This window comes from Nicotiana sylvestris, chromosome 8, assembly GCF_000393655.2.
Source record: "Nicotiana sylvestris chromosome 8, ASM39365v2, whole genome shotgun sequence".
In the NCBI taxonomy this organism is placed as follows: Eukaryota; Viridiplantae; Streptophyta; class Magnoliopsida; order Solanales; family Solanaceae; genus Nicotiana; species Nicotiana sylvestris.
The window spans coordinates 42,356,927-42,373,397 of record NC_091064.1 but is presented as its reverse complement, the minus strand read 5'-3'; the positions used below and the strand labels follow the sequence as shown (position 1 = coordinate 42,373,397).

At 25.4% G+C, this 16,471-nt stretch overlaps 1 protein-coding gene and 1 long non-coding RNA gene across 2 annotated transcripts; both read right to left on the bottom strand.

Moving 5' to 3' along the window:
- Positions 1–360: 360 nt before the first annotated feature.
- Positions 361–3,264, bottom strand: LOC138876481 (uncharacterized). Its single transcript, XR_011401781.1, has 2 exons — positions 2,934–3,264; positions 361–729 (listed from the first exon to the last, which is right to left on the bottom strand). It is a non-coding gene; the product is annotated as an uncharacterized lncRNA (long non-coding RNA).
- Positions 3,265–4,428: 1,164 nt separating this feature from the next.
- On the bottom strand, positions 4,429–5,914 carry LOC104213523 (1-Cys peroxiredoxin). The gene is made up of 4 exons (XM_009763038.2): positions 5,707–5,914; positions 5,471–5,619; positions 5,229–5,366; positions 4,429–5,034 (listed from the first exon to the last, which is right to left on the bottom strand). Exons 1-4 carry the CDS (start codon positions 5,822–5,824, stop codon positions 4,789–4,791), a joined length of 651 nt encoding a protein of 216 aa, XP_009761340.1. The 5' UTR covers positions 5,825–5,914; the 3' UTR covers positions 4,429–4,788.
- Positions 5,915–16,471: the final 10,557 nt, after the last annotated feature.

Sequence of the window (16,471 nt, the reverse complement as noted above, 5' to 3'; positions counted from 1 at the left end):
GGAGAATGGGGTAGGCAATAATTTTGTAAGTGAAAAATGAGTGTATGGTTAGTGTAAAGTATGTGAGGGAATAATTGTGTTGGTGGTAAGGTATGTGCTAAACGACGTGAGGGAGTTTAGAAAAATGTAAGTGTGGTCAAAAATTAGGTGCTCACAGCATGCCCCTCTTTGCTTGGAAAAATGAAGAGTTTTCATGCAAAGACAAGATGAGCGATATGACTAATTTTTGAACATATATTTATTCTAAAGGGAAGAAATAAGGATAAGATAAAAGAGAAAGGGTGCAACCGAGTCTTGGTTTTGGACAGCCTACATATCGCGGGTTATAGGGAAATCAGGTCGCGTGCAGTTCAAGGAGAATTGTGGAATGATAAGTTGATAAGTCAAGTGAGGTTCTGTCGATGCTTCGGTCCGTAAGTCTATTATTACATCAAAAATCAAAAAGAAACTAAACAAGCCTATCAGCTATGAGTTACAAGATTCCTATCTATGAGTCTTCTGAAACTTGTCCTCGAGTCCTGACTGGTTCTCCACGCAGACTCTGATCTGAACCATGATGCTTGCTAGCTATAGGTGCTAGTTCATTCTTCTACGACTTCTTCTGATCAAAACGGAAAAATGTAATGCTCGTGACTTCAGTCATATCTTGAACAATCCACATTATTTCATCTGTTTCTCCATTTTGATACTTCTCTTGGTCATCTTGAACCTTGTACCTTGAGGTAAGACCTGCTCAGACACCAAAACAAACAAACGAACGAAATTTTTCTGCCTCAGTTTTCACTAGAAAAATTTCGTGAGTTATTCTAATAAAATTATAAACTACTTTATTAAAAGCAATAAAGAGTCGGGATTGGTGTACCCTAGGAAAACATAATTCTTCGGGAATGGTGTATCCTAATTATCTAAATGGTGTCTCAACTAAGGATTGGTGTACCTTATGTTGGAAAAACATGGCTAGAGAATGGTGTACCCCTTAATATCAAAGATACCAAGGACTGGTACACCCTGCACTTAAGATCAGATCAACTAGGGATTGGTGTACCCTACGTTGGAAAACACAGCCATGGATTGGTGTACCTTATACTAGTAAGGAGACTAGGGAGTGGTGACCCTATATCTGAAATAAAATCAGCTAGGGAATGAAGACCCTATGTTGGAGAATACAACTAGGGATTGGTGTACCCTATACTTGGTAAGGAAATGTAACTAGGGTTTGGTACACTATATGACAGAAAAAGAATGTAACCAGGGGTAGGCACCCTGTATTACGGAAAAAATGTTGAATCCCTCTAGGTGAATCCCTCTGTTCCATATTAAATGAGGTACTTTCCTTTTTAGTCTGTTCCAAAATAAATGACACATTTTTAAATTTGGAAATAATTCAACTTTAAATTCTTTCATTTTACTCATTTTCACTTAATGAGAAGCTTTTATAGCCATGCAAATATCATGGCCCCACAAACTTTTTACCCCTTAAGCTTTTAAGACCACAAATTTCAAAAGTCTTCTTTTTTTTCTTAAACTTCGTCCGAATCAAACTACCTCATTTAGGATTAGAATTTTGTCTCGAAAGCTTACTTTATTTTCGGTTGGCTCTCGATAATTGTTTTTGCTCCTTTTAAGTAAATCTTCTTCTTGATGAAACATATGGTCATTATCACTTGAGCCCATCGTTCGAAAACTTTTATGTGATTGTTGTTTGTTGGAGTGAAGTACAGGCTTCTCTCTCTTAAAGTAGAGAGAAGGCAGAGAGAAATTTATTTCAGCCTTAGTATGCCTTTGGTCATTTAACTCGCTGCTAATTTTATAATTGTCACACCCCTTTTCTATCCTCCAAAAGATAAATGTGTTATTAAGGATTATGGGTTAACGAGTTTTTTCCATTTAAAGTGACAAATTTGAAATAGGGATTTATTTTATTTTACAGAGTCGCCACTTGAAATTGATTTTTACCGGTGTTCCAAATCACCTTTTTATTTGAATCCATATTCAAAGAAAAATTTGACTCTTTTCATGTTGGTCTGCGAAATCAATGTTCGGATAAGGAATTCTTTTGATCAGGGAGAAGGTGTAAGGCATTTCCCGAGTCCTGTGGTTCTAGCACGGTCGCTTTATTGACTTAAACTTAACTTGAATTAATTCTAGATAAACTGTGATTTATTTGCCTTAAATTACTATTGTCTAGTACCGCTTAATAATTAATCAAATTTTATTGATTTCGGCCTAGAAACGTGTAAGCACACAAGGTCCTTTTATCATGTGCGTTTAAACCAAGGCACGGGTATGAACACATGGCTAAACGCAATTTGTTAGTTAGAGAGTCAAGGAGCGGGAATGCACACATGACCATTTTTATTAATTGATATTAACCAAGGATCGTAAGAGCTCATGGTCAACTTTTGAAGACGCGCCTAAAATTGCCTAAGCATTTTAAATTACTATTTCCTAAGTTAGGATTATTGTGATGCTCAAGAGTTATGAAAGTATTTTATTTAGTATTTACCACAAGTCAAGAGAGGATTATTTGAAGGATTAATAAAATTATCATAAGTCAGTTAAAACAATATTAGAAACTAATTCGACCAAATGATAAAACTAACGCTAGGAAATTACTAAAATTGATTAGTTTATTTTGATAAAGAAAATAACTTTTACAAAAACCAAACCTTAGGATCCAAATACATTATTGTTACCATTACGTTTTCCTCATTATTTTTAAGTTCTATTTTTTTTTTTTTTTTGAAATTTTCCTTTTAGATTCTCACTCAACATCACACGCTAATAAACTTAACGACAAGAACTAACAACTAAGAAAAATCATGTGCTCAAAAAAAAAAAAGAATAACAGATCCAAGCAAATAGGCATATTAGCACATATCATCTAAATGGAACAATAAATAGACAAAGCAAACAAGATAAAAAGATTGGACCTTTTATAGATGAAAGGGTTCTTCAAGTAATGGCACTGCTATTGATGCATGATTATACAACAAAAATAAAATTCGGACTGTAGCCGGAACCTTGAAACTCCGCAATAAAGAAACCAAAAAATTGAGTGATTTGTGATGTTGATTGGAGACTATTTTGCTGAAGCTTTTGAGGATGATTTATGGTGATTTATGGCGGCTTTTGAACTGATTTTTTGGCTAGGATTTGCACTGATTTTTGCTGATTTTTCGGTGAAATTTGATTGTTAGTTTTTAAGGCTTGCTCCTAGAGGAAAAAGGGAGTGAGTTCCGTTTTTTTTTTGTGCCCTCCTCCCTTTTTTTCTTTTCCGTCTGTGTGTGTGTTTTAAGCAGAGAGAATGAGGGAAGGGGGAGTGGGGGACATGTGAGGGGGACAAGGGAAAGTGGGGTGAGGAATAAAGGAGAATGGGGTAGGGAATAATTTTGTAGGTGGAAAATGAGTGTATGATTAGTGTAAAGTATGTGAGGGAATAATTGTGTTGGTGGTAAGGTATGTGCTAAATGACGTGAGGGAGATTAGAAAAATTTAAGAGTGGTCAAAAATTAGGTGCTCACAATAATCTCCGGCTCTAATAGTGTATTCAATTCTAATGGTGCAATTGGTCTATTCAGTTTTGAGTGAAGGGGTTTGAATTTGAAGGAGGAAGAAGAGGAAGAGAAATTGAGAAAGATTGGAGCATAATATATTACTTTGCATACAATTGATAATTATGTATAATTTGTTGGGATGTTCGTTAATTGATTAGTGTTGCTGGGATTCTATAAATACTTCTTAAATATTGCACAACTGTTTTTTTCCCTAAATATTTTAACCTGTTGCAACAATAATATTTTTTTAAAATCAATTATTATTTATTATAAAAAAAATCAGTACAATCTAGATTATTATGTCAATATCAATTCAAACATATTATGAATCAATATCTATCGTTAAAAAAATCAGCGATTATAATCAGGCGGATCTATATTAAGATCAAAGTCGCTGGGGTAGAAATTCATGTAGGTACTAGTTTTCATGTAAAAAACCTTAAAAATGACAAAAAACAAAAATAATGGCACCCCAAGTCACCAAGTGATTGTAGGTGCCATGGTTGAAGCGCCCTCGCTAGGCTTGAGGCCAAAGTTCCATATCGGTTCTCTCATATTAACAAAAGCTAAATTTGCTCCTCCTTTTTGACCGACTTGTTCCCTCTTCCCTCTTTCCATTTTCTTTTCTTTCTTCTTAATTTCTTTTATTTTCATTATTGTATTTTCACTCTATGTTCAATTATCTATTTAAATTGTAAAAGTATATTTGCTTCCGTTTCTTTTTCTAGATCTCAAATATTTATTTGAATATGCTTTTGATATTATTTTTTCGTTTTTATTTAGATAATGTTATTTTTTCTTATTTCAAATAAAAAATCAAATATTCATGAGTTTATTTATGTACAAAAAACCTTGTAAAGCAAACCGAATAGAACAAAATGAATCGAATCACAAATCGACCAGATGCACATCCTAATATATACTTAGGCACTCGTAACTATCAAATTACAACATGATACAACATATTTATCAAATTAAAAATTAATACTAACCACACATATAGTATTCTATATAACATGAAACTTAAAACTGTTTGAAAATATACTTCAAAGCAACTACTCTCAGACATACGTAAAACACAAGAAAAAGAAGGAACAAGCTCCATACTAAAGACTTAAAACAATCCAGCACCAAATTACCTTAACAACAATATCTCCTAAAGAAACTTTTCATCCAGTTTCCAAAAGAGAAGTGCAGGATCTAAATATTATATACGCACTTTATATAGTTCTCAAACATTTGTGAAACGCAAGTAATCTTTGCCAGAAGGAAGATTGGCAGTATCATATCCCTGTGGAAACATTTCCTTGGCTTGTTCATTGGAGACACTGGGTGATATGACTACCGGTTCTCCCGGTTTCCAGTTTGCTGGGGTTGCAATTTTGTGCTTTGAAGCTTTCTGTAGGGAATCAATAACCCTCACCACTTCGTCCATGTTTCTTCCTGTGCTTGCTGGGTACAGAAAGCTCAGCTTTATCTGCAAACATGAACAAAAGTTAAGCCCAAGTTAGAAAAGATCAGACCTTTCTTTGTTAAGACGCTCACGGTTTTAATTTGTGCGTTCAACCATTACTCATTTAATTTCAATTCGACACACACACTCACACGGAGTGAAGCTTAATTCGAGTAGAGATGAAGCAAATTAAGGTTGAGATCTATGTTGTAGTAAACCTTCTTGTCAGGGCCAACAACATGAAGAGCACGAGAAGGGACTTTTTGGCCAGAGGAATCTGGATCCACCATGTTCAGTTCCTTAATCAATTCTCTCTTCGGATCAGCAATTATTGGGTATGTCACCTTATGTCCATTCTGCCAAGTAGAAAACAATATTAGCATCAATTAATGACGAAAAACAAATATACTGCTACTAGAACTAAAATGAAAATGCAGAAATTTGAGTGCGGTTTGTTTACGTTGTAAGCTTCGATGTCCTTGATCCACTCCTTGTGAGAATGAACATCGTCACAAGAAAATCCAAGAAGCTTCACTCCTCGTTCAGCAAACTTGCTAGCGTAAGCAGCCATCATACCAAGCTCCGTTGTACAAACTGGCGTAAAATCACCTGCATCCATATATACAGCAAACAATTAACAACGTCAAAAAGGGACCGATCGAGACATAAATATATTGATGGGAGTGTGAATTAGACCTGGGTGAGAAAAGAGAATGGTATAGCTGTGACCAACATAGTCATGGAGTTTCATCTTTCCATGAGTGGTTTCTACTTTCAGATTAGGAAGGTCATCTCCAATGGTGAGTCCTGGCATTTTTCTCTTCACAGATTTAACACAGTAGCTATATTTTCTGTACTACTACATATTTTTTAGGGGAGTTGATTTAAAGGGTGTTGAAACGTTGCTGCATGAAGAGAACGTGGCATGCGTCGTGGCTTCTGTACTTTGCCACTTTCATCACCACTTCCTTCTGCTGCTTCCACGTCCTTAGTGGTAGATTTCAGTTTCTAGTTTTGATTCTTTAGTTAAATAAACTACTCATTCACCAGCTTTTTGTCTTTTCCCCTTCTTTAGAATTGATACTTATACTGGTAGTCGTACCCGCGCGATGCGCGGTCAATATTAAAAAAATATTAATTAAATTAAATTATGATCAGGCTTGTTTGATCCTATTAGATTGTATTGCTTTAATAAAATTAAACTGTCATCTTGTTTATCAATACGATATACCCAATAATGAAATCTCTATTAAATCAAACGTACTTATATAGTCAGTGAATAACTTTTTTGTTCTATTTTTCTTTATTATATTAAACAATATTTAGTATTCGCTTTCTTTTTGTAATATATGAGAAGATATATAATTTATTACTATTGAATTTTTTTAAAAAAATTTTATTATGTTGTTCTTAATAATATTATCTAAATTTTAGTGAATAAAATCTATGTTAAACTAACGGGACTTATACAGGCAGCGCATCAAATAACATTTTTGTTATGTATTTTTCTTTATTATATCTTTCAATATTTAATACTATTACTTTGTTAATAGAAAGTTTCATTAGCATATTACGTTATTTAATATTTTCTCTGAAGTTTTTTTTTATTACTTTATTTTTGTTTTTTTGTTTTTAAATAATTTTAAAACTCCAACTTAAAACTACTCTCCAATTTGAATTGGTAATTTATTATTTTTTAATTTTGTTTTTTATATTAAAATTATATTAAAATTCCAACTTGAACTACTCCCCAATTTGAATGGGTAGTTTTTTTTCTCTTTTTTTCGTTTTTTATAGCTTTTTTATTTTAAAATAATTTAAAAACTCCAACTTGAAACTACTCCCACCCAATTTGAACGGGTAGTTACTTTTTTATATATTTATATTTTCATTTTCTAATTATAGTTAATTATAAGACATCTATTTTTATTTTAAAATTATTTTAAAACTCCAACTTGAAACTACTCCTCGATTTGAATGGGTAGTTTTTCTTCTCTTTTTTTTTGTTTTTTTATAGATTTTTTTTTGCTTTTTTATTTTAAAATAATTTAAAAACTCCAACTTGACACTACTCCCACTCAATTTGAATGGGTAGTTTTTTTTTATATTTATATTTTCGTTTTTTATATAGTTAATTATAAGATATCTATATTTATTAATTCAAATAAAGTAATCAATTAATATATATATATATATATATATATATATATATATATATATATATATATATGGTAGTTTTATATTATTTTATTATTTTCTTTTTTTATATATATTTAAATTCAAAAAGAATAACCAATAATTATTTATTAACTAAATAATAAATTTAGTAACTAATTATGTCATGTGGCTTTTTTTTAAGCTGCCACTTGGATTAACGAAAGGGCTTTTTCCTCTCCTTTTAGTAATATATAGAAGATTATCTAAATTTTAGTGAATAAAATCTTTGTTAAACTAACGGGACTTATATAGGCGGCGCATCGAATAACTTTTTTGTTATGTATTTTTCTTTATTATATTTTCAAATATTTAATGCTACTACATTGTTAATAGAAAGTTTCATTAGCATATTACGTTATTTAATATTTTTCTCTGAAGTTTTTTTATTTCTTTATTTTTGTTTTTTTATTTTCAAATAATTTTAAAACTCCAACTTAAAACTACTCCCCAATTTGAATTGATAATTTATTATTTTTTTAATTTCGTTTTTTATTTTAAATCTCACATTTGAAACTACTCCCGATTTGGATAAGTAGTTTTTCTTCTCTTTTTTTCGTTTTTTATAGATTTTTTTTTGCTTTTTTAAAAAAAATAATTTAAAAGCTCCAACTTGAAAATACTCCCACCCAATTTGAATGGGTAGTTATTTTTTTATATATTTATATTTTCGTTTTTATATTATAGTTAATTATAAGATATCTATATTTATTAATTTAAATAAAGTAACCAATATATATATATATATATATATATATATATATATATATATATATATATATATATATACACACATATATATATATATGGTAGTTTTGTATTAGTTTTATTTTCGTTTTTTATATATATATTTAAATTCAAAAATAATAACCACTAACTAATTATTAATTAAAAATAACTACCAATTTGAATGGGTAGTTATTTTCTTATATATTTATATTTTCATTTTTTTATTATAGTTAATTATAAGATATATTTTTTTATTTTAATTATTTTAAAACACCAACTTGAAACTATTCCCCGATTTGAATGGGTAGTTTTCCTTCTGTTTTTTTTTTGTTTTTTATAGCTATATTTTATTTTTTTTGCTTTTTGATTTTAAAATAATTTAAAAATTCCAACTTGAAACTACTCCCACCCAATTTGAATGTGTAGTTATTTTTTTATATATTTTATTTTTATTTTTTTATTATAGTTCATTATTAATATAGATATAGATAAGAAATCTATATTTATTAATATAGATATAGATAAGAAATCTATATTTATTAATATAGATATATTTAAATTAAAAAGAATAACCAATAACTAATTTAATAACTAATTATGCCATGTGTCATTCTATTGTTCTGCCATTTAGCTTCATGAGATGCTTTTGTCTTCTGCTTTTAATTATAGATAGATAAGAAATCTATTAATATAGATATATTTAAATTAAAAGAATAACCAATAACTAATTTAATAACTAATTATGCCATGTGTCATTCTATTGTTCTGCCATTTGGCTTCATGAGGTGCTTTTGTCTTCTGCTTTTAATTATAGATAGATTTTTATTTTTTTATTATAGTTAATTATTAATATAGATATAGATAAGAAATCTATATTTATTAATATAGATATATTTAAATTAAAAAGAATAACCAATAACTAATTTAATAACTAATTATGCCATGTGTCATTCTATTGTTCTGTCATTTGGCTTCATGAGGTGTTTTTGTCTTCTGCTTTTAATTATAGATAGATAAGAAATCTATTAATATAGATATATTTAAATTAAAAAGAATAACCAATAACTAATTTAATAACTAATTATGCCATGTGTCATTCTATTGTTCTGCCATTTGGCTTCATGAGGTGCTTTTGTCTTCTGCTTTTAATTATAGATAGATTTGAATGGGTAGTTATTTTCTTATATATTTATATTTTTATTTTTTATTATAGTTAATTATAAGATATAATTTTTTATTTTAATTATTTTAAAACTCCAACTTGAAACTATTCCCCGATTTGAATGGGTAGTTTTTCATCTGTTTTTTTTCCGTTTTTTATAGCTTTATTTTTTTTTTACTTTTTGATTTTAAAATAATTTAAAAATTCCAACTTGAAACTACTCCCACCCAATTTGAATGGGGAGTTATTTTTTTTATATTTTAATTTTATTTTTTTATTATAGTTAATTATTAATATAGATATTGATAAGAAATCTATATTTATTAATATAGATATAGATAAGAAATCTATATTTATTAATATAGATATATTTAAATTAAAAAGAATAATCAATAACTAATTATGCCATGTGTAATTCTATTGTTCTGTCATTTGGCTTCATGAGGTGCTTTTGTCTTCTGCTTTTAATTATAGATAGATTTTGTTTTTTTGCTTTTTGATTTTAAAATAATTTAAAAATTCCAACTTGAAACTACCCCCACCCAATTTGAATGGGTAGTTATTTTTATATATATATATTTTTTTTTATAATAGTTAATTATTAATATAGATATAGATAAGAAATCTATATTTATTAATATAGATATATTTAAATTAAAAAGAATAACCAATAACTAATTTAATAACTAATTATGCCATGTGTCATTCTATTGTTCTATCATTTGGCTTCATGAGGTGCTTTTGTCTTCTGCTTTTAATTATAGATAGATTTAAAAATTCCAACTTGAAACTACTCCCACCCAATTTGAATGGGTAGTTATTTTTTTATATATATTTTTTTATAGTTAATTATTAATATAGATATAGATAAGAAATCTATTTTTATTAATATAGATATAGATAAGAAATCTATATTTATTAATATAGATATATTTAAATTAAAAAGAATAACCAATAACTAATTTAATAACTAATTATGACATGTGTCATTCTATTGTTCTGTCATTTGGCTTCATGAGGTGCTTTTGTCTTCTGCTTTTAATTATAGATAGATTATGCCATGTGTCATTCTATTGTTCTGTCATTTGGCTTCATGAGGTGCTTTTGTCTTCTGCTTTTAATTATAGATAGATATTTAAATTCTAAAAGAATAACCAATAATTAATTATTAACTAAATAATAAATTTAGTAACTAATTATGTCATGTGGTTTTTTTAAAGCCGCCACTTGGATTAACGAAAGGGTTTTTTCCTCTCCTTTTAGTAATATATAGAAGATTATCTAAATTTTAGTAAATAAAATCTTTGTTAAACTAACGGGACTTATATAGGCAGCGCATCGAATAACTTTTTTGTTATGTATTTTTCTTTATTATATTTTCAAATATTTAATTCAACTACATTGTTAATAGAAAGTTTCATTACCATATTACGTTATTTAATATTTTTCTCTGAAGTTTTTTTATTTCTTTATTTTTGTTTTTTTATTTTCAAATAATTTTAAAACTCCAACTTAAAACTACTCCCCAATTTGAATTGATAATTTATTATTTTTTTAATTTCATTTTTTATTTTAAATCTTACATTTGAAACTACTCCCGATTTGGATGGGTAATTTTTCTTCTCTTTTTATCGTTTTTTATAGCTTTTTTTTTTTGCTTTTTTAAAAAAAATAATTTAAAAGCTCCAACTTGAAAATACTCCCACCCAATTTGAATGGGTAGTTATTTTTTTATATATTTATATTTTCGTTTTTATATTATAGTTAATTATAAGATATCTATATTTATTAATTTAAATAAAGTAACCAATATATATATATATATATATATATATATATATATATACACACACACATATATATATATGGTAGTTTTGTATTTGTTTTATTTTCGTTTTTTATATATATATTTAAATTCAAAAATAATAACCAATAACTAATTATTAATTAAAAATAACTACCAATTTGAATGGGTAGTTATTTTCTTATATATTTATATTTTCATTTTTTTATTATAGTTAATTATAAGATATATTTTTTTATTTTAATTATTTTAAAACTCCAACTTGAAACTATTCCCCGATTTGAATGGGTAGTTTTTCTTCTATTTTTTTCCGTTTTTTATAGCTTTATTTTCTTTTTTTGCTTTTTGATTTTAAAATAATTTAAAAATTCCAACTTGAAACTACTCCCACCCAATTTGAATGGGTAGTTATTTTTTTTATATATTTTAGTTTTATTTTTTATTATAGTTAATTATTAATATAGATATAGATAAGAAATCTATATTTATTAATATAGATATATTTAAATTAAAAAGAATAACCAATAACTAATTTAATAACTAATTATGCCATGTGTCATTCTATTGTTTTGTCATTTGGCTTCATGAGGTGCTTTTGTCTTCTGCTTTTAATTATAGATAGATAAGAAATCTATTAATATAGATATATTTAAATTAAAAAGAATAACCAATAACTAATTTAATAACAAATTATGCCATGTGTCATTCTATTGTTCTACCATTTGGCTTCATGAGGTGTTTTTGTCTTCTGCTTTTAATTATAGATAGTTATTTAAATTCAAAAAGAATAACCAATAATTATTTATTAACTAAATAATAAATTTAGTAACTAATTATGTCATGTGGCTTTTTTTTAAGCTGCCACTTGGATTAACGAAAGGGCCTTTTCCTCTCCTTTTAGTAATATATAGAAGATTATCTAAATTTTAGTGAATAAAATCTTTGTTAAACTAACGGGACTTATATTGGTAGCGCATCGAATAACTTTTTTGTTATGTATTTTTCTTTATTATATTTTCAAATATTTAATGCTACTACATTGTTAATAGAAAGTTTCATTAGCATATTACGTTATTTAATATTTTTCTCTGAAGTTTTTTTTATTTCTTTATTTTTGTTTTTTTATTTTCAAATAATTTTAAAACTCCAACTTAAAACTACTCCCCAATTTGAATTGATAATTTATTATTTTTTTAATTTCGTTTTTTATTTTAAATCTCACATTTGAAACTACTCCCGATTTGGATAAGTAGTTTTTCTTCTCTTTTTTTCGTTTTTTATAGCTTTTTTTTTTGCTTTTTTAAAAAAAAATAATTTAAAAGCTCTAACTTGAAAATACTTCCACCCAATTTGAATGGGTAGTTATTTTTTTATATATTTATATTTTCGTTTTTATATTATAGTTAATTATAAGATATCTATATTTATTAATTTAAATAAAGTAACCAATATATATATATATATATATATATATATATATATATACACACACACACATATATATATATGGTAGTTTTGTATTTGTTTTATTTTCGTTTTTTATATATATATTTAAATTCAAAAATAATAACCAATAACTAATTATTAATTAAAAATAACTACCAATTTGAATGGGTAGTTATTTTCTTATATATTTATATTTTCATTTTTTTATTATAGTTAATTATAAGATATATTTTTTTATTTTAATTATTTTAAAACTCCAACTTGAAACTATTCCCCGATTTGAATGTGTAGTTTTTCTTCTGTTTTTTTTTTCGTTTTTTATAGCTTTATTTTCTTTTTTTGCTTTTTGATTTTAAAATAATTTAAAAATTCCATCTTGAAACTACTCCCACCCAATTTGAATGGGTAGTTATTTTTTTATATATTTTATTTTTATTTTTTTATTATAGTTAATTATTAATATAGATATAGATAAGAAATATATATTTATTAATATTGATATATTTAAATTAAAAAGAATAACCAATAACTAATTATGACATGTGTCATTCTATTGTTCTGTCATTTGGCTTCATGAGGTGCTTTTGTCTTCTGCTTTTAATTATAGATAGATTATGCCATGTGTCATTCTATTGTTCTGTCATTTGGCTTTATGAGGTGCTTTTGTCTTCTGCTTTTAATTATAGATAGTTATTTAAATTCAAAAAGAATAACCAATAATTATTTATTAACTAAATAATAAATTTAGTAACTAATTATGTCATGTGACTTTTTTTTAAGCTGCCACTTGGATTAACGAAAGGGCCTTTTCCTCTCCTTTTAGTAATATATAGAAGATTATCTAAATTTTAGTGATTAAAATCTTTGTTAAACTAACGAGACTTATATAGGCAGCGCATCGAATAACTTTTTTGTTATGTATTTTTCTTTATTATATTTTCAAATATTTAATGCTACTACATTGTTAATAGAAAGTTTCATTAGCATATTACGTTATTTAATATTTTTCTCTGAAGTTTTTTTATTTCTTTATTTTTGTTTTTTTATTTTCAAATAATTTTAAAACTCCAACTTAAAACTACTCCCCAATTTGAATTGATAATTTATTATTTTTTTAATTTCGTTTTTTATTTTAAATCTCACATTTGAAACTACTCCCGATTTGGATAAGTAGTTTTTCTTCTCTTTTTTTCGTTTTTTATAGCTTTTTTTTTGCTTTTTTTAAAAAAAATAATTTAAAAGCTCTAACTTGAAAATACTCCCACCCAATTTGAATGGGTAGTTATTTTTTTATATATTTATATTTTCGTTTTTATATTATAGTTAATTATAAGATATCTATATTTATTAATTTAAATAAAGTAACCAATATATATATATATATATATATACACACACATATATATGTATATGGTAGTTTTGTATTTGTTTTATTTTCATTTTTTATATATATATTTAAATTCAAAAATAATAACCAATAACTAATTATTAATTAAAAATAACTACGAATTTGAATGGGTAGTTATTTTTATATATATTTATATTTTCATTTTTTTATTATAGTTAATTATTAGATATATTTTTTTATTTTAATTATTTTAAAACTCCAACTTGAAACTATTCCCCGATTTGAATGAGTAGTTTTTCTTCTATTTTTTTCCGTTTTTTATAACTTTATTTTTTTTTTTGCTTTTTGATTTTAAAATAATTTAAAAATTCCAACTTGAAACTACTCCCACCCAATTTGAATGGGTAGTTATTTTTATATATATATTTTTTTTATTTTTTTTTATTATAGTTAATTATTAATATAGATATAGATAAGAAATCTATATTTATTAATATAGATATAGATAAGAAATCTATATTTATTAATATAGATATATTTAAATTAAAAAGAATAACCAATAACTAATTATGCCATGTGTCATTCTATTGTTCTGCCATTTGGCTTCATGAGGTGTTTTTGTTTTCTGTTTTTAATTATAGATAGATAAGAAATCTATTAATATAGATATATTTAAATTAAAAAGAATAACCAATAACTAATTTAATAACTAATTATGTCATGTGTCATTCTATTGTTCTGCTATTTGGTTTCATGAGGTGCTTTTGTCTTCTGCTTTTAATTATAGATAGATTTTTATTTTTTTATTATAGTTAATTATTAATATAGATATAGATAAGAAATCTATATTTATTAATATAGATATATTTAAATTAAAAAGAATAACCAATAACTAATTTAATAACTAATTATGCCATGTGTCATTCTATTGTTCTGCCATTTGGCTTCATGAGGTGCTTTTGCCTTCTGCTTTTAATTATAGATAGATATTTAAATTCTAAAAGAATAACCAATAATTAATTATTAACTAAATAATAAATTTAGTAACTAATTATGTCATGTGGCTTTTTTTAAGCTGCCACTTGGATTAACGAAAGGGCTTTTTCCTCTCCTTTTAGTAATATATATAGAAGATTATCTAAATTTTAGTGAATAAAATCTTTGTTAAACTAACGGGACTTATATAGGCAGCGCATCGAATAACTTTTTTGTTATGTATTTTTCTTTATTATATTTTCAAATATTTAATGCTACTACATTGTTAATAGAAAGTTTCATTAGCATATTACGTTATTTAATATTTTTCTCTGAAGTTTTTTTTATTTCTTTATTTTTGTTTTTTTATTTTCAAATAATTTTAAAACTCCAACTTAAAACTACTCCCCAATTTGAATTGATAATTTATTATTTTTTTAATTTCGTTTTTTATTTTAAATCTCACATTTGAAACTACTCCCGATTTGGATGGGTAGTTTTTCTTCTCTTTTTTCGTTTTTTATAGCTTTTTTTTTTGCTTTTTAAAAAAAAATAATTTAAAAGCTCCAACTTGAAAATACTCCCACCCAATTTGAATGGGTAGTTATTTTTTTATATATTTATATTTTCGTTTTTATATTATAGTTAATTATAAGATATCTATATTTATTAATTTAAATAAAGTAACCAATATATATATATATATATATATATATATATATATATATATATATATATATATATACACACATATATATTTGTATATGGTAGTTTTGTATTTGTTTTATTTTCGTTTTTTATATATATTTAAATTCAAAAATAATAACCAATAACTAATTATTAATTAAAAATAACTACCAATTTGAATGGGTAGTTATTTTCTTATATATTTATATTTTCATTTTTTTATTATAGTTAATTATAAGATATATTTTTTTATTTTAATTATTTTAAAACTCCAACTTGAAACTATTCCCCGATTTGAATGGGTAGTTTTTCTTCTGTTTTTTTTCGTTTTTTATAGCTTTATTTTTTTTGCTTTTTGATTTTAAAATAATTTAAAAATTCCAACTTGAAACTACTCCCACCCAATTTGAATGGGTAGTTATTTTTTTATATATTTTATTTTTATTTTTTTATTATAGTTAATTACTAATATAGATATAGATAAGAAATCTATATTTATTAATATAGATATAGATAAGAAATCTATATTTATTAATATAGATTTATTTAAATTAAAAAGAATAACCAATAACTAATTTAATAACTAATTATGCCATGTGTCATTCTATTGTTCTGCCATTTGACTTCATGAGGTGCTTTTGTCTTCTGCTTTTAATTATAGATAGATAAGAAATCTATTAATATAGATATATTTAAATTAAAAAGAATAACCAATAACTAATTTAATAACTAATTATGCCATCTGTCATTCTATTGTTCTGCCATTTGGCTTCATGAGGTGCTTTTGTCTTCTGCTTTTAATTATAGATAGATTTTTATTTTTTTATTGTAGTTAATTATTAATATAGATATAGATAAGAAATCTATATTTATTAATATAGATATATTTAAATTAAAAAGAATAACCAATAGCTAATTTAATAACTAATTATGCCATGTGTCATTCTATTGTTCTGTTATTTGGCTTCATGAGGTGCTTTTGTCTTCTGCTTTTAATTATAGATAGATAAGAAATCTATTAATATAGATATATTTAAATTAAAAAGAATAACCAATAACTAATTTAATAACTAATTATGCCATGTGTCATTCTATT

Excerpts from the sequence above, each read along its gene's own strand:
- LOC104213523 (XM_009763038.2), bottom strand. The coding sequence starts at position 5,824 with ATGCCAGGACTCACCATTGGAGATGACCTTCCTAATCTGAAAGTAGAA. Across the intron at positions 5,367-5,470 it reads AGGACATCGAAGCTTACAAC|AATGGACATAAGGTGACATA; the intron begins GTAAACAAACCG and ends TCTACTTGGCAG. Across the intron at positions 5,035-5,228 it reads TTGTTGGCCCTGACAAGAAG|ATAAAGCTGAGCTTTCTGTA; the intron begins GTTTACTACAAC and ends TCATGTTTGCAG.